At 52.8% G+C, this 23,044-nt stretch overlaps 2 protein-coding genes, 1 long non-coding RNA gene and 1 pseudogene across 6 annotated transcripts; 1 reads left to right on the top strand and 3 right to left on the bottom strand.

The window, feature by feature from the left end:
- On the top strand, window positions 1–6,206 carry LOC106628461 (uncharacterized). Of its 2 annotated transcripts, none has more exons than XR_015772173.1 (4): window positions 1–109; window positions 189–276; window positions 781–889; window positions 5,963–6,206. It is a non-coding gene; the product is annotated as an uncharacterized LOC106628461 (long non-coding RNA). The 2 variants fall into 2 exon arrangements; XR_015772172.1 differs by lacking the exon at window positions 5,963–6,206 and adding an exon at window positions 1,407–1,645.
- Window positions 6,207–11,916: 5,710 nt separating this feature from the next.
- Window positions 11,917–13,695, bottom strand: LOC148184727 (ostricacin-2-like). 2 transcript variants are annotated; one of them, XM_088053293.1, is made up of 4 exons: window positions 13,562–13,670; window positions 13,141–13,228; window positions 12,646–12,772; window positions 11,917–12,160 (listed from the first exon to the last, which is right to left on the bottom strand). In XM_088053293.1, exons 2-4 carry the CDS (start codon window positions 13,196–13,198, stop codon window positions 12,148–12,150), a joined length of 198 nt encoding a protein of 65 aa, XP_087909419.1. In that variant the 5' UTR covers window positions 13,199–13,228; window positions 13,562–13,670; the 3' UTR covers window positions 11,917–12,147. The 2 variants fall into 2 exon arrangements, with proteins under 2 accessions (XP_087909419.1, XP_087909420.1); XM_088053294.1 differs by lacking the exon at window positions 11,917–12,160 and having other exon boundaries at window positions 12,642–12,772; window positions 13,562–13,695.
- Window positions 13,696–16,604: 2,909 nt separating this feature from the next.
- Window positions 16,605–17,722, bottom strand: LOC148184726 (ostricacin-2-like). The gene is made up of 3 exons (XM_088053662.1): window positions 17,525–17,722; window positions 17,104–17,191; window positions 16,605–16,735 (listed from the first exon to the last, which is right to left on the bottom strand). Exons 2-3 carry the CDS (start codon window positions 17,159–17,161, stop codon window positions 16,605–16,607), a joined length of 189 nt encoding a protein of 62 aa, XP_087909788.1. The 5' UTR covers window positions 17,162–17,191; window positions 17,525–17,722.
- A 2,835-nt stretch (window positions 17,723–20,557) lies between these two features.
- On the bottom strand, window positions 20,558–22,584 carry LOC148184725 (antimicrobial peptide THP1 pseudogene; annotated as a pseudogene). The gene is made up of 3 exons (XR_015772140.1): window positions 22,486–22,584; window positions 21,435–21,522; window positions 20,558–20,670 (listed from the first exon to the last, which is right to left on the bottom strand). The product of XR_015772140.1 is annotated as an antimicrobial peptide THP1 pseudogene (transcript).
- Between the last annotated feature and the right edge of the window lie 460 nt (window positions 22,585–23,044).

The following is a 23,044-nucleotide window of genomic DNA, read 5'->3' as shown; positions in this document are numbered from 1 at the left end:
ATCCAGCCTGTCTGGGGCAAAGCAGCATTCCCTGGCCCCAAGGGCATCTGGACACAGCCATTCCTGGTGGGTTTGCTGCTGCCTCAACACCCAGAACTTCTCCAGGCAGGTGAGTGTGGGGTCTCTTTCCAGAATCCTGCCCACACAGGGCCCTGCATGGCCCCATTGCCTTGGTGTCCCCTCTGCAGCCCTGTGAAGACCCAGGAGAGGCAGCAGCCATGAAGATCCTGTTCCTGCTCTTCCCCCTGATCCTCCTGTTGGCCCAGGGTGCTGCAGGTGAGAGGGAAGAGGGGAAATGGGGAAAGTGTAAACCTGCACCAGGAGCAATTCAAAGTCCCTGGAAGTGACCGTGTTTGTGGGGGTGATGAGAAGGTAACAGGGGACTGAGGTGAAAGAGGTTTCTTGAAATGGACACCAATTTGGGCTGGAGAGAGCCCATGGAAACAGAATCCTGGTTTGTTCTGTGGGTCGGGGATGTGGAATGTTGCCTGCCAGCTGTGCTGAGATGGGAATGCAGCTGGGAGTCAGCACGGCTCTTCCTCGATCTCACGTTGGTCCTTTCCACTCTCTGCTCAGGAGTGCCCTCACTTTAGGGCTACAGGGACTTCCAGGTGAGAAACATTGCAGTTGGAGATTTGACTGGGAGGAGGTTGGAAATGAGCCCTTCTCTTCTCCTGAAATGCACCAGCACCAGGAAGCATCAACCTGTCTGTAGCCACTCTCTGCCCTCTCCGATTATTACTTTAATTGTTCTCTTTGCATCCTTCCCCATGGGAACAGGCAGTGCAACTAGCTGCTGGAAACAACGAGGCTTCTGCACTAGGCGTATTTGCCCCCGGGGTACAAGTTTTGTGGGAAGATGTTCACCTGGCCTTGCGTGCTGCAAAAGGTAAGGAGCAGATCCTTGAGTGAAGAAAGATTTTCTTCCTTTTTTCTCAGAAAGATCTGTTACAGATTTCTTTCTTTGGAAACTCATGATAAATACTCTCCTGAATTGATGCTTTGAGAGAGAGGCCCAAGAAGGGAGGGGAAAGTCCCTGTGGGTTTGATCACCTTCACTGAGGCTGCAGGAACTCCAGGTCAGCCAGGACATCCCCAGTCTCCTCTCGTCCCAGAGAGCTCATGGAGGCTTTGCAGAGGGCTCACCCAAGCCACACAAGAAACATTCCCTGTCCCTGGGCATCACTGAGGACATGATCCAGGTCTTGCTGCACCTGCACAGACCTGGAGCCAGGGCTGCCAGCACTGAGATAGCCCAGGTCCAACCTGTCTGCACCAAGGACTGCACCTCACCTGCCCTGAGCCTGAGGCTGCTGCACCACACCCTGGGCATTGCAGAGGGCAGGGGTAGAGAGGGACGGGGAAAGTTACACCACATGATGTGCTTGTTTCTTTTCTTCCTACAGACTCTGGTTTTGAAACCCTGAAATTCCCAAGCAGGACTTGCCCCTTGCTTCTGCTGGACCCATCTCCTGATGTCCCCTCCCGTCCAAACCTGTGCCGTGCCCAGCTGGGGTGACAGCAGCAGTGGCAGCTGCTCCTGCTGGGTGCTGCTGGGCTGGAGCCCTGTGGTGCCAGCCCCGCTGTCTTTGGGGCAGGGGCTGCTTTTCCCAGCTTGAATAAAGACGAGCACTTTGGCATTGCAGGCCTGGGCCGTGTGTGTGTGTGTCCTGCTGCTGGAGGGTTGCTGGGTGGCACTGGCCAGGGGGTGGTGCTGGGGCTGAGCAGTGGCTGTGTCCCTGGGGATGCTCCTGCCTGGCCCTGGTCTGGGGATGCTGAGCCTGGCAGTGCCTGCTGGGCCAGGCTGGCTGGGGTGCCTGTGCTGGAGCTGCCCTGCAGATGCTCCCTCTGGGGAACAGGAACATTGTCCTGGTGTTCATAGGCCCAGATATCATTCTTTTAACAGGGCTCTATGCCCATGCCAGAAAGAGATGGGCTAGGAGCTGTGGACACAGTGGCAAAGCCTCATCCCTAAAATAGCCAGAGCTTTGTTACAAGTTCCCAGTGCCGATCCCAGCTGCAAAACCTGCAGCAGGAACCATTCCTTAAAGGGATTGCAGTGAGAAGCTTTAGGGAGCATTGCACAGCCACCTGGAGAACTCATATGTGACTCATGACCTTGACAGGGATAAAAGAAATACCTGAAAAAAAAATGTTTCCTGTGCTTTCTTTCATCTGCATTGTGTCTATATGGAATACTCAGTATCACAGCACAGCTTCACTGTAGCATCATTTAAATCCTTCATTTTGCCATGCATTCAATTCATTAATATCTTTCCTGCTGCTCCTTGCAGCATCAAGAGAGGGAGAGCACAGAGGCCAGGTTGGAGTCACCAGTAGCCCAAAAGTTCCTTTTCCTGTTGCTCCCCTTGCACCAGAGAAAAGGAGGCTCCAGTTTCCTCTTCTGACACGTCTGAGAAGGATTCCCAACCCAGGGCCTTGTGTCATCCTCCCTTGTGTAATGACCTTGTGGTGCTGTGGTTTGTTGGGCACATCCAGGGACACAGGGACACATCCAGGGACACAGGGACACATCCAGGGACACAGACCCTGCTCACTGGAAACCAGCACCCACCTGCTGCTCTAGCACAGAGTGGAACCTTTTCTGAGTCCCTTCAAGAAACCCTCCCAGTAAAACCCACCATCAGTAATGTGGGCAGATGGTGCCTCTGCTCCTGCTGAGCATGCAGGATCCCACATTTTTATGATTGCCACCTTGTCACTGTGACTTCACATCTCTGGGTTGGGCATGAGAAAAGGCCAAGAAGTTCCACTTACAAATCCCCAGTACCCCCACCCTTGTAGTTTTGGGGGAACCAGATTGCTCTGCCAAACACCTGGAGAGGAAGTGCCAAATTGGGCACAGACCCTCCTGCCCAGCAAGGACTGTCACTTCTCCCAGTGGCATGGCTGGCATCAAACACACTGCATTCACAAGTGATGGCTGCATCCAGCTTGTATTTCTTCACCTTGGTTGGCATTAGAAGGAGACGTGGTTTTGTTGGATCACCTGGTTTATAGAACATGTCATCTATCCTGGTGTTGCTCTCATTTTATATGAAGAGTCACTAGAGAGAACCCTGCTTAACACTCTGACATGTCAGGTGCAAAGAGCTCTTGTCTAATAAGAAGTTCCTGAAGTGTCCAAAGGTGTTTTCCATATTTTGTGAGTTTTTGCATATCCCATGCCAATTGGTTATTCAATCAGAGGAGAAGTGACATAGGAAAAAGATGGGAGAAGAGGGAAAGGTTTCAGACAGAGGGCAATGTTAGATGGCATATTGGGAAGAGATTTTTCCCTGTGGGGGTGATGAGGGCCTGGTGCAGGTTTCCCAGAGAAGCTGTGGCTGCCCCTTCCCTGGGACTGTCCAAGGCCAGGTTGGACAGGGCCTGGAGAAACCTAGGACAGTGGAAGGTATCCCTGTCTATGACAGGGGGTTGGAAAGAGATGACCTTTCAAGTCCCTTTCTACTCAAGCCATTCTAGAGGTGATTATGTGAAAGAAAGATTCTGTGCTGGTGCCCACACCCCCAGTTCCTGTGCCCATCCCAAGGATTTCCCAGCTGGCCCCACAGCCCATTGCTGCTGTGCCATGGGTGTCACAAGAGGTTGCATGGGGACAACGGTGACATTGATTGCAACAGCCCCAGGAGGCACCTCAGCCCCTGCCCCTGCAGCAGGGAGGGAGCAGGGCCAGCCCCAGCACCCCCACACACACGGGGCACTCCTGGGTTGGCCCAGGCCACAACAACTGGGGCCTGTCCCACCCACCAGCACTGCTATAAATCCAGCCTGTCTGGGGCAAAGCAGCATTCCCTGGCCCCAAGGGCATCTGGACACAGCCATTCCTGGTGGATTTGCTGCTGCCTCAACACCCAGACCTTCTCCAGGCAGGTGAGTGTGGGGTCTCCTTCCGGAATCCTGCCCACTCTGTGTCTCAGCTCAAAGACCAGGATGGCAGAGTCTCCTAAAGGACTAACTGCTGGAAGTATCCAGGTGGAAAGTTCGGCCATCAGAGATTTTTTGGGAGCGAGAATAAAAGCCTTCATGTGAGTTTAAGAGACCAGAACATGTGGAAGCTGAAACTGAGGTTTCCCAAGTACAGGATAGTCTGGTACAGTGCCTTGATGCTGCAGGAGAGACCCAGAATTTTCTTTGCTTGGGCAATGGGCAGTTTCTTTAGGAAAGTAAGCAGATTGTTTTCCCTCAGCACTACGGAGTTTTCTCATCATTTCAGGTTTTCAGAAATTCCACACATTGATTTCTGCTCCCATTTCTGGGCACCAAGACACGTCCCTGCCCTCTGGCTGCTCCCTGGGTCAGTGCTGGGGAATGTCCTTGCTGGGAATCCTGGGAATGCTCTGGGGTTGGGAATGGACACTGCCAAGCTGAACTGGGAGGACTTTTGTGATCCCAGGGAAGCAGAGAGGATTGGTCAGGGTGTTTGGGGTGTGTATTTGATACATGAAGCCCAAAGGAGGAACAGCCCTGTAGTTCCATGCCTGTCAATGGCCATTTTATCTCTGCATTTCCCAAATTTCACTGGCCATTTATTTTGGTTTCACCAGCAACAGTGGGTCCCAGATCTGCAGTCTGTGCTCTGGGAAAAGGTTTCAGAAGATCTATGAGGAAGGCAATTGAATCAGTGCAGGTTATTGATTTCCCAGAGACTGAGACAGTGGAATACTGCCAAGGTTTGAAGGCTGGCACAGACCTAAGAATTGTTTTTAGAGAAAGGTAAAGGGAAGTTGATCATATGTGGTTGGAGGCAGCCCCTCTGCTCTCTGCTGAGCCACAGAGCCCTGCAACACTGGCTCCTGCCATGCCTGGGCTCCTGCATGTCCCCATTGCCTTGGTGTCCCCTCTGCAGCCCTGTGAAGACCCAGGAGAGGCAGCAGCCATGAAGATCCTGTTCCTGCTCTTCCCCCTGATCCTCCTGTTGGCCCAGGGTGCTGCAGGTGAGAGGGAAGAGGGGAAATGGGGAAAGTGTAAACCTTCACCAGGGGCAATTCAAAGTCCCTGGAAGTGACCGTGTTTGTGGGGGTGATAAGGAAGTAACAGAGGACCCAGGTCAAAGGGGTTTCTCCAGTGAGTTTCCAACTCAACAATGATTTACAGCGGAAAGAGTCCATGGAGACAGAATCCTGGCCTGTTCTGTGGGTCAAGAAGGCGTTTGCTTCCAGACTCCAAGCCTGTGCCCTGCTCTTCCTGTTTAGGAGTCTCTTGCCCTGCACAGGGATGGCAGAGAGCCCCAGAGGTGTTTGGATGGTGGTGTTTCCTGGAGCACAATTTCTTTCTTATCCATCAGCTTATTAATAATAATATCCAATATCATTATTATTGATGTAACTGTTTTGTGGGTGCTTTTGTCCATGCAAACAGGAAGTTCATCTGCATGCAGGCGCAGAGGGGGATTCTGCACCTTTGGGGGTTGCCGCTACCCCACAACACCCGTTGGAAGATGTTCAGCAGTCAGTGTGTGCTGCAAAAGGTAAGGAGCAGATCCCTGTCTAAAGAGTTTCCTCCTTTTTCCCCAGAGGGATCTGTAACTAATTTTTTCTAGCCAACACTTGACTAAATCTCTCCTGCTTTTATAATTAGTCTAAGAGCCCCAAAAACATGAGAAAAGCCCTTGTGGTTTTGGAGCTGCCCTGAGTGGGGCTGCAGCAGCCCCAGGTCAGCCAGGGCCTCCCCACTCAACAAAGCCACTAAAGAGAAAAACCTTCCCTGTCCTTGGGCAGCACTGAGGACACGATCCAGGTCCTGCTGCACCTGCACAGACCTGGAGCCAGGGCTGCCAGCACTGAGATAGCCCAGGTCCAACCTGTCTGCACCAAGGACTGCACCTCACCTGCCCTGAGCCTGAGGCTGCTGCACCACACCCTGGGCATTGCAGGGCAGGGGGAGAGAGGGACAGGGAAAGTTACACCACATGATGTGCTTCTTTGCTTTCTTCTTATAGTTTGTGGGGTTGAAACCCTGAAATTCCTGAGAAGAACATCCCATTCACTTCTGGCTCCTGAAAATCCCCTCCTGATGTCCCCTCCCGTCCCTGCCCGTACCATGCCCAGCTGGGGTGACAGCAGCAGTGGCAGCTGCTCCTGCTGGGTGCTGCTGGGCTGGAGCCCTGTGGTGCCAGCCCCGCTGTCTTTGGGGCAGGGGCTGCTTTTCCCAGCTTGAATAAAGACGAGCACTTTGGCATTGCAGGCCTGGGCCGTGTGTGTGTGTGTCCTGCTGCTGGAGGGCTGCTGGGTGGCACTGGCCTGGGGGTGGTGCTGGGGCTGAGCAGTGGCTGTGTCCCTGGGGATGCTCCTGCCTGGGGAGCAGGAGGTTTGGGTGGGTGTCACAAGAGGTGTTGCATGGGGACAACGGTGACATTGATTGCAACAGCCCCAGGAGGCACCTCAGCCCCTGCCCCTGCAGCAGGGAGGGAGCAGGGCCAGCCCCAGCACCCCCACACATCCCCCTGGTTTGGGGATGCTGAGCCTGGCAGTGCCTGCTGGGCCAGGCTGGCTGGGGTGCCTGTGCTGGAGCTGCCCTGCAGATGCTCCCTCTGGGGAATTGGGCCCCTTGTCCTGGTCCTGCTGGTTCTGGATGTCCCTTGTCCCCAACAGCCACAGTTTTGTGTGCATGGCCATGCTGGGGGCTGTCTCTGCCAAGCATGGCCATGCTTCCACCCCACGCATCCCAGATGTCCCTGATTCCCATCACGCTGAGGACTGGGATCTCCATTTTCCCCATCTGCCCTGGGGCTGAGGTCTGCTGTGCAGTCCCTTCTCAATTCCCTGCCTTCCAGGCCCACAGCACCAACTCCTCTTTCAGCCCACAGCCTCTGTCCTTTCCACATCCCTTCTGGAGGATCCTGCAGACAGCCCCCAGAACACCTTAGCATGTCTTCAAGGGAAATAGATCACCCAGGCTGGCTGTACAGATCCTCCAGAAGATGATCTTTCCAAAGGGTGCCTTTGGGCTACAACCTGAAAATGCCAATAAAAATCACCCAGCAGGTCAAAAGCCAGGTGTCTTCTCTGTCAGCTCGGACAAATTGATGTTACCACATTCTTCACTTCCAACACCCAGTGGTGTCAGCATTCCTGTGAGTGCAGACCCAACCCTGCAGTCAATTCATGTGCGCTGGGGCTGGCCCTGCTCCCTCCCTGCTGCAGGGGCAGGGGCTGAGGTGCCTCCTGGGGCTGTTGCAATCAATGTCACCGTTGTCCCCATGCAACACCTCTTGTGACACCCACGGCACAGCAGCAATGGGCTGTGGGGCCAGCTGGGAAATCCTTGGGATGGGCACAGGAACTGGGGGGTGCAGACATCAGCACCAGCCCAGTTCTGGTGAGAAGTCCTTGCTGGGCAGGAGGGGTCTCTGCCACGTTCCCAAGTTAGCAGCTCCCTCTCCTGGCGTTTGGCAGAGCAATCTGGTTGCCCCCAAACTGCAGAGCCTGAGTTTCTGAGGATTTGGCAGTGGAACCTGGTGTCTCAACATTTTTTCCTGTACAACCCTGAAATGTGAAGTCACAGTGACAAGGTGACAATTGCAAAAAATATGGGAAATGGATTCTGCATCCTCAGCAGAAACAAAGGGCCCAACTGCCCAGATTGTTTACTGGGAAGGTTTTTTGAAGAGAAGTGGGAAAAGTTCCATTCTGTGCCAGAGCAGCAGGTTGGCGATGTTTTCCAGTGAGAAGGGTCTGTGTCTGTGTCCCTGGATGTGCCTAACAAACCACAGCACCACAAGGAGTTTTTACACAAGGCAGGGTGACACCAGACCTTGGATTGGGAATCCTTCTCAGAGGTGTCAGAAGAGGAAATCAAAACTTCCTTTTCTCTGGTGCAGAGGGAAAACAGGGAAGGGAAATTTTGGGGTGGACATTGTGAACACTCAAGTGACTCCAGCCTGTGATGCGTGCTCTCCTCTTGTATATGTTCCAGGGAGCAGCAGGTACAACACTAATGAATTAACTGGATAAAAAATAGAGGGTTTAAGTCATGCTACAGTAAAACTGTGCTATGGATGTTGAATTTTCCTGTAAAAAGAATGAAGATGAAAGACAGAACCCAAACCTTTCAGTATTATTTTGCCTCTACTGAGATGATGAGTCACATATGATTTCTCTTGGTGGCTGTGCTACTGAAACATTCCTCACTGCCCCATTCCTTTAAGGAATGGTTTCTGCTGCAGGATTTGCAGCTGGGACTGGAGCTTGTAGCATGGCTCGGGCTATTTTAGGGATGAGGTTTTGCCCCTATCACCACAGTTCCTATCGTATATCTTTCTGAGTCCACAGCACTGTGCACAGCAGTGGAGAGAAGGAGGAGAAGGGCGGAAGGGAAATCCTGCTTCACCATCAGAATCCTGCCTTGTGCTGGGATAGAGACATCAGATATGTTGGAGAGTCTCTGCTGAAGGCTGCTGAGGGAGACCCTGAGTGTGTCCCAATCAAGTGCCATAAAAATCACCAGAAAACTTCCCCTTGATGTTGGAGACAGGGAACAATTGGCAGCCCAGGGACATGAGGACAGCCGTAGGCTGGGTCTGCTGCCCTGCCCAGCCCAGAGCTGCTGCTGGAGCTGCAGGGACACTCCAGCATCTCCCAGAGCTCTGCAGAGCCCAGGTGGCCTCGGCACAGAGGGCAAGGCCCTGCCTGGGCTCCGGCCAGTCTCCAGTGTGCCCAGACAACAACCAGACTGAGAGGGGGCTCCACAGGTGTGCACAATGAACACACAAAACAGATGTGTAGCTTGAGATTCCCAACTGGAGCCATGTCCTGCTCCATTTGGGCATATGAGACATCCCTGGAGAGAACCCTGTGAGCTCTTTTCCCACCCAGCAGCCAGACAGTGCCTCCCTTGAGCTCATCCGCACCTGTGCTGAGCACCACCCACAAGAAAGGACCATCACCCACCTCAAACGGAGTGACAGCGAAGTAGGGGCCTGAGAAAAGAAAGAAGTCTGGGCCTATAAAAAGAAGGATCAGTTTTCTGCCTCACAGTAGGGAGCCTTTTCAGGGCAGCTCCAGCACAGGCACCCCAGCCAGCCTGGCCCAGCAGGCACTGCCAGGCTCAGCATCCCCAAACCAGGGCCAGGCAGGAGCATCCCCAGGGACACAGCCACTGCTCAGCCCCAGCACCACCCCCAGGCCAGTGCCACCCAGCAGCCCTCCAGCAGCAGGACACACACACACACACGGCCCAGGCCTGCAATGCCAAAGTGCTCGTCTTTATTCAAGCCGGGAAAAGCAGCCCCTGCCCCAAAGACAGCGGGGCTGGCACCACAGGGCTCCAGCCCAGCAGCACCCAGCAGGAGCAGCTGCCACTGCTGCTGTCACCCCAGCTGGGCATGGTACAGGCAGGGACGGGAGGGGACATCAGGAGATGGGTCCAGCAGTCAGAAGTGAGGGGCAAGTCCTGCTTGGGAATTTCAGGGTCTCAACCCCAAACACTGTAAGAGAGGAAACAAGCACATCACCTATTGTAACTTTTCTTTCCCCTCTTTCTCCCTCTTCCTCTGCACCAAAAACAACCACAGGAAGATAACACTCAACCTACAGAGGCCAACTCCAGCTGTCACAGATATCAGGAGAGAGGATCCTGTGCCTCACACTATTCCAGGGACAGCCTTCTCATTTTTTCAACAGAGCTGTGGTCTCTGCATTGACAGTGAGCAAACCCTGTGGGGCTAAAGGAGTGTAGGGCAGAACTGGTTGACCTGGGGCTTCTTCAGCACTACTCAGAGCAGGTCCAAATCCAAAAGGACTTTCCCTTCCTTTCCCTGACTTTTGCCTCTGAGTATGAATGTGTGAAGGCTTGAAAGACAATAATAACTTTATCTATGACCAGGAGCAAATAATTTCCAGAACTTACGGTTTGCAGCAGTGACTCAGTGTTGAACAAACTCCCACGAATTTATAGGGGAAACGACAGCCCCCCACAGCACAGAATCCTCCTCTTCGGATGCACTTTTCATGTTTTCCTGCTGCCATGGAAAATCATGCACAGGAAAAGAGTTGAAACAGTAGTCTGGGAGAAGAATGTGTGATGGCACTTTTCCCTCTTCCCCTCTTACCTGCAGCACTCGGGATCAACAGGAGGAACAAGGGAAAGAGCAGGAACAGGATCTTCATGGCTGACACTTCTCCCAGGACTTCACGGGGTTGCAGAGTGGACACTCCAAAGGTCTTGGACATTGCAGCACACAGTAATGTTATAAATTGCAAGAGGACTATCGTAAGTGGCTTGTTTCAAACAATGGGTCTCAGGTATGTACCTTTAGGAATTCCTGGGAGCAGCTGGGGAAGAGTTGGCCTGTTGGGCAATTCCCATCATCTTACTCTCTATGAATTCTCTATGAACTCTCTTAAGGGATATGTGGGACAAGTAATGCCTGATGCTTGAACTTGTGGCCAAATCAGAATTCAAACACTTGTGGAAAACAACCAGAATATCTGGTCTTGGAATCTGTGTTCCCTTAATCCTTTTGCATCCAACACTTCTGTCTTGAGGAGAAATACATGCTTCTGGTGAGACAGAGCCAAGGGTGGAACAACACAGATTTCCAAATGCAGTTCCCAGATGAAACATGTTGCTGCTGCTTTTATTCTCACACTTCTGCCTCACCTTCTCCAAAAGACAAAGCAGAGTTTGCTTGCTAGGTGCTGCTCATGTCAACACTCAACACAAAGGCCATAGTCAAAAAAGAATTGGGAATTACCTAGGTTCTGGAGTTGAGGGAAATTGATGTCCCTGGAGATGCCCAACACTTGGTAAAGGAGGTTCCTGCCTATCACTGTGGTCAAGAGAACCATAGAATGGTTTGGGATGAAGTGATCCCTTATAGCTAAATTAGTTCCACCCTCCTTTAAAATTAGCAAGTTCAGCTACATCACAGAATCATAGTTTGGTTGTGGACAAAAAAAGTTTTTCCATATTAATAGAAGCGGGAAAGAACAGAAAATCTCTGTACTCTTCTAATAGCATCTCCCGACTTATCCAGCACAGTCTCTAGGTATCCCAGAACAAGAAGACTCAGGGACATCCCTCCAACCTCTGGATACATTTCCAGTCAAAGATGAAGACAAGAAACCGAGGATTACTTCCAGCATATTCTGAGCTCTGATAATTACTGAATTTTCTACTGAATTATAGAAAAAAATAATGTCCTTTTTTAAAAAGCTCAAAGGGCCTCCACTGACCACATGGACACTTCCAACAGTTTGTAAATTATAAAGTGTCAGTACCAGAAGAGAGTGGGATAATGGAGACCTGTCCTCAAAAGGTACCTACCTGATGAGGGTCTTGGTGCCCAGGCTGCAACAGAAATCGCTGTGTCCAGATGCCCTTGGGGCCAGGGAATGCTGCTTTGCCCCAGACAGGCTGGATTTATAGCAGTGCTGGTGGGTGGGACAGGCCCCAGTTGCTGCTGGCACAAGTGGCCTGGGCCAACCCAGGAGTGCCCCGTGTGTGTGGGGGTGCTGGGGCTGGCCCTGCTCCCTCCCTGCTGCAGGGGCAGGGGCTGAGGTGCCTCCTGGGGCTGTTGCAATCAATGTCACCGTTGTCCCCATGCAACACCTCTTGTGACACCCACGGCACAGCAGAAATGGGCTGTGGGGCCAGCTGGGAAATCCTTGGGATGGGCACAGGAACTGGGGGTGTGGGCACCAGCATATCTGGGACTGGCAGGAGCAGCAGAGGGATCCCAATTCCCCAGAGGGAGCATTTGCAGGACAGCGCCAGCAAAGGCACCCCAGCCAGCCTGGCCCAGCAGGCACTGCCAGGCTCAGCGTCCCCAGACCAGGGCCAGGCAGGAGCATCCCCAGGGACACAGCCACTGCTCAGCCCCAGCACCACCCCCAGGCCAGTGCCACCCAGCAGCCCTCCAGCAGCAGGACACACACACACACGGCCCAGGCCTGCAATGCCAAAGTGCTCGTCTTTATTCAAGCCGGGAAAAGCAGCCCCTGCCCCAAAGACAGCGGGGCTGGCACCACAGGGCTCCAGCCCAGCAGCACCCAGCAGGAGCAGCTGCCACTGCTGCTGTCACCCCAGCTGGGCACGGCACAGGCAGGGATGGGAGGGGACATCAGGAGGGGATTTTCAGGAGCCAGAAGTGAATGGGATGTTCTTCTCAGGAATTTCAGGGTTTCAACCCCACAAACTATAGGAAGAAAGCAAAGAAGCACATCATGTGGTGTAACTTTCCCTGTCCCTCTCTCCCCCTGCCCTGCAATGCCCAGGGTGTGGTGCAGCAGCCTCAGGCTCAGGGCAGGTGAGGTGCAGTCCTTGGTGCAGACAGGTTGGACCTGGGCTATCTCAGTGCTGGCAGCCCTGGCTCCAGGTCTGTGCAGGTGCAGCAGGACCTGGATCGTGTCCTCAGTGCTGCCCAAGGACGGGGAAGGCTTCACTCTTTGGCGAGTGGTTGAGTCCTCTGCAACATCTGAATGAGGTCCTGGGGCTGGAGGAGACTGGGGAGGCCCTGGCTGACCTGGGGCTGCTGCAGCCCCACTCAGGGCACCTCCAAGCACCTTCTCTTCCCTCCCCTCAGCTCTGGTTTGTAGCCTGAAGGGTGCTGAGCCTTTTGCTACTCAGGGGCCTTTAAACAGCTTCTGCCAAGACAGCAGCTTTTGTCATTCCAAAACTTACTTTTTGCAGCAATAGGAGAACCTGGAACATCGTCCATTGATGACAAAGGGGAATCTGCAAGTCAGAAATCCACAGTACCCCTCTGATTTCTCACATTCTTCCTTATTTGTTGGAGACCAGGAGGATCCTGCAGAAGGAGGAAAGACTCAAAGTGAGTATGGCATAACTGTTAAAAATGTATCTGGTTCCAGAGGAACCAGTGCTGGCTCTGAGTCCCAGTCTTGTGTGGGAACTGAGCACCAAACCCAACATCCTAAACTCTCCAGTCAGAGTACATTTCTTCTACAGCAAGATGTGCATGTGGAGAAAGGCAGAGGGAAGGAGTAACATGAGCTACAGGAGTTGCTGTGCTGCATCCTCAGCTGCCCAGATCCTCCTCACAGCAAGTGCCTCTGAAATGTTATCAATACCTGAGAATTGTGGTCGCTTACCAGGAGTGGAAAACCCCAGTGACAGGGGTTCACACCTCAGCCATCTCCCCTCTGTCCCTCTCACCTGCAGCACTGTGGACCAACAGGAGGAACAAGGGGAAGAGCAGGTAGAGGATCCGCATGGCTGAGGCCTGTCCTGGGTCTTCTTGGGGCTGCAGAGGGGACACACCAAGAACCAAAGCAGGGTCAAGGATTTAGGAGAATCTTTGTGCCTGGAGAGGCCAAGCTAAATTAAATCTTATCCAATACACTTCATGCCCCCAGCCAGCCCAAAGCTGGATGATCCTCAAACACCCTGCACTATCTCCTCTGCTTTCCTGAAGTCAGTAAATTCTTCCCAGCTCACTTGGGACTGTGTCTATTCCTAACTGTGATTATTCCCAGGATTCCCATCAATCCCACTCCCCATGCAGCACTGACCCAGGAAGAAACAAGAGGGCAGGGAAGTGTCTTGGTGGCCCAGAAGTGACTCCCCAGTGACCTACCTGATGAAGGTGTTGGCTCAGAGCACACCAAGGCAGAAATGGTTTGTAATAAACCCACCAGGAATTGCTTGTGTGAAGAGTCCAGTTCAGGGAATCTCCCTCTGCCCCAAACAGGCTGGATTTATAGCAGTGCTGGTGGGTGGGACAGGCCCCAGTTGCTGCTGGCACAAGTGGCCTGGGCCAACCCAGGAGTGCCCCGTGTGTGTGGGGGTGCTGGGGCTGGCCCTGCTCCCTCCCTGCTGCAGGGCCAGGGGCTGAGGTGCCTCCTGGGGCTGTTGCAATCAATGTCACCATTGTCCCCATGCAACACCTCTTGTGACACCCATGGCACAGCAGCAATGGGCTGTGGGGCCAGCTGGGAAATCCTTGGGATGGGCACAGGAACTGGGGGTGTGGGCACAGGCACCAGCACAGTCCTAGGGGAGCAGAATCCTCCTTGCATAGGCTTACAGGATCCCCTCTGCAATCATGAGGGTTTGAAGTGTTGTAAAAGTTCATCTCATTCCTCACCTTGCCATGGTCAGGGACACCTTCCACTATCCCAGGTTGCTCCAGGCCCTGCCCAACCTGGCCTTGGACACTCTCAGGGATGCAGCAGCCACAGCTTCTCTGGGCAGCCTGTGCCAGGGCCTCAGCACACTTACAGGGAATATTTTCTACCTAATATCTGATTTAAACTCTGTCAGTGTGAAAACCTTTCTTTCACTCTTACCCTTCCTTCTTCTTATTCTAATTGAAAAAAATAACAGGTGAAGGATGTGCGAAAGCTCACAAAATATGGAAAACACCTTTGGACACTTCAGGAACTTCTTATTACACAAGAGCTCTTTGCACCTGACATGTCAGAGTGTTAAGCAGGGTTCTCTCTAGTGACTCTTCATATAAAATGAGAGCAACACCAGGATAGATGACATGTTCTATAAACCAGGTGATCCAACAAAACCACGTCTCCTTCTAATGCCAACCAAGGTGAAGAAATACAAGCTGGATGCAGCCATCACTTGTGAATGCAGTGTGTTTGATGCCAGCCATGCCACTGGGAGAAGTGACAGTCCTTGCTGGGCAGGAGGGTCTGTGCCCAATTTGGCACTTCCTCTCCAGGTGTTTGGCAGAGCAATCTGGTTCCCCCAAAACTACAAGGGTGGGGGTACTGGGGATTTGTAAGTGGAACTTCTTGGCCTTTTCTCATGCCCAACCCAGAGATGTGAAGTCACAGTGACAAGGTGGCAATCATAAAAATGTGGGAGATGGATCCTGCATGCTCAGCAGAAGCAGAGGCACCATCTGCCCACATTACTGATGGTGGGTTTTACTGGGAGGGTTTCTTGAAGGGACTCAGAAAAGGTTCCACTCTGTGCTAGAGCAGCAGGTGGGTGCTGGTTTCCAGTGAGCAGGGTCTGTGTCCCTGGATGTGTCCCTGTGTCCCTGGATGTGTCCCTGTGTCCCTGGATGTGTCCCTGTGTCCCTGATGTGCCCAACAAACCACAGCACCACAAGGTCATTACACAAGGGAGGATGACACAAGGCCCTGGGTTGGGAATCCTTCTCAGACGTGTCAGAAGAGGAAACTGGAGCCTCCTTTTCTCTGGTGCAAGGGGAGCAACAGGAAAAGGAACTTTTGGGCTACTGGTGACTCCAACCTGGCCTCTGTGCTCTCCCTCTCTTGATGCTGCAAGGAGCAGCAGGAAAGATATTAATGAATTGAATGCATGGCAAAATGAAGGATTTAAATGATGCTACAGTGAAGCTGTGCTGTGATACTGAGTATTCCATATAGACACAATGCAGATGAAAGAAGACAAGGCAAACCTTTTGGTTCAGGCAATTCTTTTATCCCTATCAATGTTATGAGTCACATGTGAGATCTCTGGATGTCTATGCCATCCTCCATGACATCCCCCACAACACATCCCTTTAAGGAATGGCTTCCGTTGCAGGTTTTGCAGCTTGGATTGGAGCTGGAACCTTGTAACAAAGCTCTGGCTATTTTAGGGATGAGGCTTTGACACTGTGTCCACAGCTCCTAGCCCATCTCTTTCTGGCATGGGCATAGTGCCCTGTTAAAAGAATGATACCTGGGCCTATGAACACCAGGACAATGTTCCTGTTCCCCAGAGGGAGCATTTGCAGGGCAGCTCCACCACAGGCACCCCAGCCAGCCTGGCCCAGCAGGCACTGCCAGGCTCAGCATCCCCAAACCAGGGCCAGGCAGGAGCATCCCCAGGGACACAGCCACTGCTCAGCCCCAGCACCACCCCCAGGCCAGTGCCACCCAGCAGCCCTCCAGCAGCAGGACACACACACACACGGCCCAGGCCTGCAATGCCAAAGTGCTCGTCTTTATTCAAGCTGGGAAAAGCAGCCCCTGCCCCAAAGACAGCGGGGCTGGCACCACAGGGCTCCAGCCCAGCAGCACCCAGCAGGAGCAGCTGCCACTGCTGCTGTCACCCCAGCTGGGCACGGCATAGGCAGGGACGGGAGGGGACATCAGGAGGGGATTTTCAGGAGCCAGAAGTGAATGGGATGTTCTTCTCAGGAATTTCAGGGTTTCAACCCCACAAACTATAGGAAGAAAGGAAACAAGCACATCATGTGGTGTAACTTTCCCCGTCCCTCTCTCCCCCTGCCCTGCAATGCCCAGGGTGTGGTGCAGCAGCCTCAGGCTCAGGGCAGGTGAGGTGCAGTCCTTGGTGCAGACAGGTTGGACCTGGGCTATCTCAGTGCTGGCAGCCCTGGCTCCAGGTCTGTGCAGGTGCAGCAAGACCTGGATCATGTCCTGAGTGCTGCCCAAGGACAGGGAAGGCTTCACTCTTTGGCGAGTGGTTGAGTCCTCTGCAAAATCTGAATGAGGTCCTGGGGGCTGGAGGAGACTGGGGAGGCCCTGGCTGACCTGGGGCTGCTGCAGCCCCACTCAGGGCCACTCCAAGCACCTTCTCTTCCCTCCCCTCAGCTCTGGTTTGTAGCCTGAAGGGTGCTGAGCCTTTTGCTACTCAGGGGCCTTTAAACACCTTCTGCCATGATAGCAGCTTTTTCATTCCAAAACTTACTTTTTGCAGCAATAAAAGAACCTTGAACATCGTCCATTGATGACAAAGGGGAATTTACAATTCAGAAATCCACAGTACCCCCCTGATTTCTCACATTCTTCCTTATTTGTTGGTCTCAAGGAGGATCCTGCAGAAGGAGGAAAGACTCAAAGTGAGTATGGCGTAACTGTTAAAAATGTATCTGGTTCCAGAGGAACCAGTGCTGGCTCTGAGTCCCAGTCTTGTGTGGGAACTGAGCACCAAACCCAACATCCTAAACTCTCCAGTCAGAGTTCTTTTCTTCTACAGCAAGATGTGCATGTGGAGAAAGGCAGAGGGAAGGAGTAACATGAGCTACAGGAGTTGCTGTGCTGCATCCTCAGCTGCCCAGATCCTCCTCACAGCAAGTGCCTCTGAAATGTTATCAATACCTGAGAATTGTGGTTGCTTACCAGGAGTGGAAAACCCCAGTGACAGGGGTTCACACCTCAGCCATCTCCCCTCTGTCCCTCTCACCTGCAGCACTGTGGACCAACAGGAGGAACAAGGGGAAGAGCAGGTAGAGGATCCGCATGGCTGAGGCCTGTCCTGGGTCTTCTTGGGGCTGCAGAGGGGACACACCAAGAACCAAAGCAGGGTCAAGGATTTAGGAGAATCTTTGTGCCTGGAGAGGCCAAGCTAAATTAAATCTTATCCAATACACTTCATGCCCCCAGCCAGCCCAAAGCTGGATGATCCTCAAACACCCTGCACTATCTCCTCTGCTTTCCTGAAGTCAGTAAATTCTTCCCAGCTCACTTGGGACTGTGTCTATTCCTAACTGTGATTATTCCCAGGATTCCCATCAATCCCACTCCCCATGCAGCACTGACCCAGGAAGAAACAAGAGGGCAGGGAAGTGTCTTGGTGGCCCAGAAGTGACTCCCCAGTGACCTACCTGATGAAGGTGTTGGCTCAGAGCACACCAAGGCAGAAATGGTTTGTAATAAACCCACCTGGAATCTCTTGTGTGAAGAGTCCAGTTCAGGGAATCTCCCTCTGCCCCAGACAGGCTGGATTTATAGCAGTGCTGGTGGGTGGGACAGGCCCCAGTTGCTGCTGGCACAAGTGGCCTGGGCCAACCCAGGAGTGCCCCGTGTGTGTGGGGGTGCTGGGGCTGGCCCTGCTCCCTCCCTGCTGCAGGGGCAGGGGCTGAGGTGCCTCCTGGGGCTGTTGCAATCAATGTCACCGTTGTCCCCATGCAACACCTCTTGTGACACCCACGGCACAGCAGCAATGGGCTGTGGGGCCAGCTGGGAAATCCTTGGGATGGGCACAGGAACTGGGGGTGTGGGCACAGGCACCAGCCCAGTCCTAGGGGAGCAGAATCCTTCTTGCATAGGCTTACAGGATCCCCTCTGCAATCATGAGGGTTTGAAGTGTTGTAAAAGTTCATCTCATTCCTCACCTTGCCATGGTCAGGGACACCTTCCACTATCCCAGGTTGCTCCAGGCCCTGTCCAACCTGGCCTTGGACACTCTCAGGGATGCAGCAGCCACAGCTTCTCTGGGCAGCCTGTGCCAGGGCCTCAGCACGCTTACAGGGAATATTTTCTACCTAATATCTGATTTAAACTCTGTCAGTGTGAAAACCTTTCTTTCACCCTTATCCTTCCTTCTTCTTATTCTAATTGAAAAAAATAACAGGTGAAGGATGTGCGAAAGCTCACAAAATATGGAAAACACCTTTGGACACTTCAGGAACTTCTTATTAGACAAGAGCTCTTTGCACCTGACATGTCAGAGTGTTAAGCAGGGTTCTCTCTAGTGACTCTTCATATAAAATGAGAGCAACACCAGGATAGATGACATGTTCTATAAACCAGGTGATCCAACAAAACCGCGTCTCCTTCTAATGCCAACCAAGGTGAAGAAATACAAGCTGGATGCAGCCATCACTTGTGAATGCAGTGTGTTTGATGCCAGCCATGCCACTGGGAGAAGTGACAGTCCTTTCTGGGCAGGAGGGTCTGTGCCCAATTTCGCACTTCCTCTCCAGGTGTTTGGCAGAGCAATCTGGTTCCCCCAAAACTACAAGGGTGGGGGTACTGGGGATTTGTAAGTAGAACTTCTTGGCCTTTTCTCATGTCCAACCCAGAGATGTGAAGTCACAGTGACAAGGTGGCAATCATAAAAATGTGGGAGATGGATCCTGCATGCTCAGCAGGAGCAGAGGCACCATCTGACCACATTACTGATGGTGGGTTTTACTGGGAGGGTTTCTTGAAGGGACTCAGAAAAGGTTCTCTCTGTGCTAGAGCAGCAGGTGGGTGCTGGTTTCCAGTGAGCAGGGTCTGTGTCCCTGGATGTGTCCCTGTGTCCCTGGATGTGTCCCTGTGTCCCTGGATGTGTCCCTGTGTCCCTGGATGTGCCCAACAAACCACAGCACCACAAGGTCATTACACAAGGGAGGATGACACAAGGCCCTGGGTTGGGAATCCTTCTCAGACGTGTCAGAAGAGGAAACTGGAGCCTCCTTTTCTCTGGTGCAAGGGGAGCAACAGGAAAAGGAACTTTTGGGCTACTGGTGACTCCAACCTGGCCTCTGTGCTCTCCCTCTCTTGATGCTGCAAGGAGCAGCAGGAAAGATATTAATGAATTGAATGCATGGCAAAATGAAGGATTTAAATGATGCTACAGTGAAGCTGTGCTGTGATACTGAGTATTCCATATAGACACAATGCAGATGAAAGAAAGCACAGGAAACATTTTTTTTTCAGGTATTTCTTTTATCTCTGTCAAGGTCATGAGTCACATGTGAGTTCTCCTGGTGGATGTGCAATGCTCCCTAAAGCTTCTCACTGCAATCCCTTTAAGGAATGGTTCCTGCTGCAGGTTTTGCAGCTGGGATCGGCACTGGGAACTTGTAACAAAGCTCTGGCTATTTTAGGGATGAGGCTTTGCCACTGTGTCCACAGCTCCTAGCCCATCTCTTTCTGGCATGGGCATAGTGCCCTGTTAAAAGAATGATATCTGGGCCTATGAACACCAGGACAATGTTCCTGTTCCCCAGAGGGAGCATCTGCAGGGCAGCTCCAGCACAGGCACCCCAGCCAGCCTGGCCCAGCAGGCACTGCCAGGCTCAGCGTCCCCAAACCAGGGCCAGGCAGGAGCATCCCCAGGGACACAGCCACTGCTCAGCCCCAGCACCACCCCCAGGCCAGTGCCACCCAGCAACCCTCCAGCAGCAGGACACACACACACACACGGCCCAGGCCTGCAATGCCAAAGTGCTCGTCTTTATTCAAGCCGGGAAAAGCAGCCCCTGCCCCAAAGACAGCGGGGCTGGCACCACAGGGCTCCAGCCCAGCAGCACCCAGCAGGAGCAGCTGCCACTGCTGCTGTCACCCCAGCTGGGCACGGCACAGGCAGGGACGGGAGGGGACATCAGGAGATGGGTCCAGCAGCCAGAAGGAAGGGGCAAATCCTGCTTGGGAATTTCAGGGTTTTAACCCCAGATACTGTGGGAAGAAAAGAGACAAGCACATCATGTGGTGTAACTTTCCCCGTCCCTCTCTCCCCCTGCCCTGCAATGCCCAGGGTGTGGTGCAGCAGCCTCAGGCTCAGGGCAGGTGAGGTGCAGTCCTTGGTGCAGACAGGTTGGACCTGGGCTATCTCAGTGCTGGCAGCCCTGGCTCCAGGTCTGTGCAGGTGCAGCAAGACCTGGATCATGTCCTTGGTGCTGCCCAAGGACAGGGAAGGCTTCACTCTGGTGGCTTTGTTGAGTGGGGAGACCCTGGCTGTCCTTGGGCTGCTGCAAGCTCACTCTGGGTAGCTCCAAAACTCTCAACGACTTCTCCTTCCCTGTTTTGGCATCTTTCACAAAGCATAATTGCAGAAGAGTATTTGCAGGTGTTGGCGATAAATTAATTTGTAACAGATTTGTCTGGGGGAAAATAAAGAAGCCCTTTCCCCAACCAGGATCCAGAGCTTACCCTCTGCAGCAGACGGTTTGTCCTGTGCACCTTCCAATTTGCCTTGCAGGGAGGACACATTTCCCAAAATAACAGTATCCTCTTCGGCGTTTACATTCAAGTTCACTTCCTATTCCCATGGGGAAATTCACACTTGGAACAATTAAAACAATAATTCGGGACAGCAGTGTTGTTATGGACAGGTTGATGCTCCCCATGCATTTCAGGCCTAGAGACGGGCTCAGTTCCAAACCTCACACAGCCACATCTCCAAATGCAATGTTTCTCACCTGGAAGGTCCCTGTGCCCCTAAACTGGGGGCACACCAGAGCAGAGAGTGGAAAAAACCAGCGTGTGTTTGAGGAAGAGCCGTGCTGGCTCCCAGCTGCACAGCTGGCAGGCAGGGACTCCTCACATCCCACACCCCTGTCCTGGCTCTGCCATGATTTGTGTGACCTCTGATGGAAAGTCCTTGTCCACCCCATGCAGGGATCATCCCCTGGGGCAATGATGTTTTGGGACACTCAGTGGGTGAACCACTGCATAACAAATGTCACCTCTGTGCCCCAGGAAATGCCTCCACCCAAACACCCCTGGGGCTCTCTGCCATCCCTGTGCAGGGCAAGAGAACATCCAGAGAGTCCCAAATAGGTGCAGGCTTAGAGCCTGAAACTAAATCCCTTCTCAACCCACAGAAGACCAGAACAGGATTCTCTTTCCTTGGGCTCCCTCCACCACAAATTGTTGCCTAGCTGGAAACTCACTTGAGAAACCCCTTTGACCTCAATCCCCTGTTACCTTCTCATCACCTCCACAAGCAGGGTCATTTCCTGGGACTTTGAATTCGCACTGCTGGGTGCTCACACTTTCCCCATTTCCCCTCTTCCCTCTCACCTGCAGCACCCTGGGCCAACAGGAGGATCAGGGGGAAGAGCAGGAACAGGATCTTCATGGCTGCTGCCTCTCCTGGGTCTTCACAGGGCTGCAGAGGGGACACCAAGGCAATGGGGACATGCAGGAGCCCAGGCAGGGCAGGATATTGCAGGGCTCTGTGGCTCAGCAGAGAGCAGAGGGGCTGCCTCCAACCACATATGATCAACTTCCCTTTACCTTTCTCTAAAAACAATTCTTAGGTCTGTGCCAGCCTTCAAACCTTGGCAGTATTCCACTGTCTCAGTCTCTGGGAAATCAATAACCTGCACTGATTCAATTGCCTTCCTCATAGATCTTCTGAAACCTTTTCCCAGAGCACAGACTGCAGATCTGGGACCCACTGTTGCTGGTGAAACCAAAATAAATGGCCAGTGAAATTTGGGAAATGCAGAGATAAAATGGCCATTGACAGGCATGGAACTACAGGGCTGTTCCTCCTTTGGGCTTCATGTATCAAACACACACCCCAAACACCCTGACCAATCCTCTGCTTCCCTGGGATCACAAAAGTCCTCTCAGTTCAGCTTGGCAGTGTCCATTCCCAACCCCAGAGCATTCCCAGGATTCCCAGCAAGGACATTCCCCAGCACTGACCCAGGGAGCAGCCAGAGGGCAGGGACGTGTCTTGGTGCCCAGAAATGGGAGCAGAAAACAACCTTTGCATTTATTGAAAGCTTGAAATGATGGGAAATCTCCACACTGGTTTGGGAAAAGTGCCTCTCTTTTTTGCTAAGGAAAGTGCCCATTCTCCCAACAATGATCTCATCTCCTCTTTGCAGCACAGGCACCAATCAAGTCCCTCCTGCAGTTAGGAAAACAAAATTTCACTTTTCACATGTTCTGGACTCTTAGACTACTCTTAAGACTTTTATTCTCTTTCCCAGACATCTCTGATAGCCAAATTTTCCACCTGGACACATCCAGCAGTTTGTGCTTTAGGAGACTCTCCTGTCCTGAGCTTTGACCTGAGACCTTCAGTGGGCAGGACTGCAGAAAAAGGCTCCACACTCACCTGCCTGGAGAAGGTCTGGGTGTTGAGGCAGCAGCAAACCCACCAGGAATGGCTGTGTCCAGGATGCCCTGGGGGCCAGGGAATGCTGCTTTGCCCCAGACAGGCTGGATTTATAGCAGTGCTGGTGGGTGGGACAGGCCCCAGTTGCTGCTGGCACAAGTGGCCTGGGCCAACCCAGGAGTGCCCCGTGTGTGTGGGGGTGCTGGGGCTGGCCCTGCTCCCTCCCTGCTGCAGGGGCAGGGGCTGAGGTGCCTCCTGGGGCTGTTGCAATCAATGTCACCGTTGTCCCCATGCAACCTCTTGTGACACCCACGGCACAGCAGCAACGGGCTGGGATGGATAGGGGAGGGATGGGATGGACAAGGGAGCTGGGTCGATGTTGGGAAGAGCAGAAATGAGGAAATGGTTTGCTTCTTTGCATTCTCTCATTTTATTGACATTATAAATATGCAGAGTGGGATGTGGAAGATCTGACTGACTATTGTAAAAGTGTTCAGCTTTGCACGCTGAGAGGAAAGTTTCACCTCTCATTTCACCTCAACAGGTTTGTCTGCATAGT

Source organism: Pseudopodoces humilis, chromosome 3 (genome assembly GCF_049639895.1).
Source record: "Pseudopodoces humilis isolate 2021_Gansu_Grassland_sample_001 chromosome 3, ASM4963989v1, whole genome shotgun sequence".
NCBI lineage: Eukaryota > Metazoa > Chordata > Aves > Passeriformes > Paridae > Pseudopodoces > Pseudopodoces humilis.
Note: the sequence above shows the minus strand (reverse complement) of the source record. Positions and strands in the feature narration are given on the sequence as shown.

Coding starts and splice junctions, on each gene's coding strand:
- LOC148184727 (XM_088053293.1), bottom strand. CDS start 13,198: ATGCGGATCCTCTACCTGCTCTTCCCCTTGTTCCTCCTGTTGGTCCAC. Junction 12,773..13,140: donor GTTGGTCCACAGTGCTGCAG/GTGAGAGGGACA, acceptor CTCCTTCTGCAG/GATCCTCCTGGTCTCCAACA.
- LOC148184726 (XM_088053662.1), bottom strand. CDS start 17,161: ATGCGGATCCTCTACCTGCTCTTCCCCTTGTTCCTCCTGTTGGTCCAC. Junction 16,736..17,103: donor GTTGGTCCACAGTGCTGCAG/GTGAGAGGGACA, acceptor CTCCTTCTGCAG/GATCCTCCTTGAGACCAACA.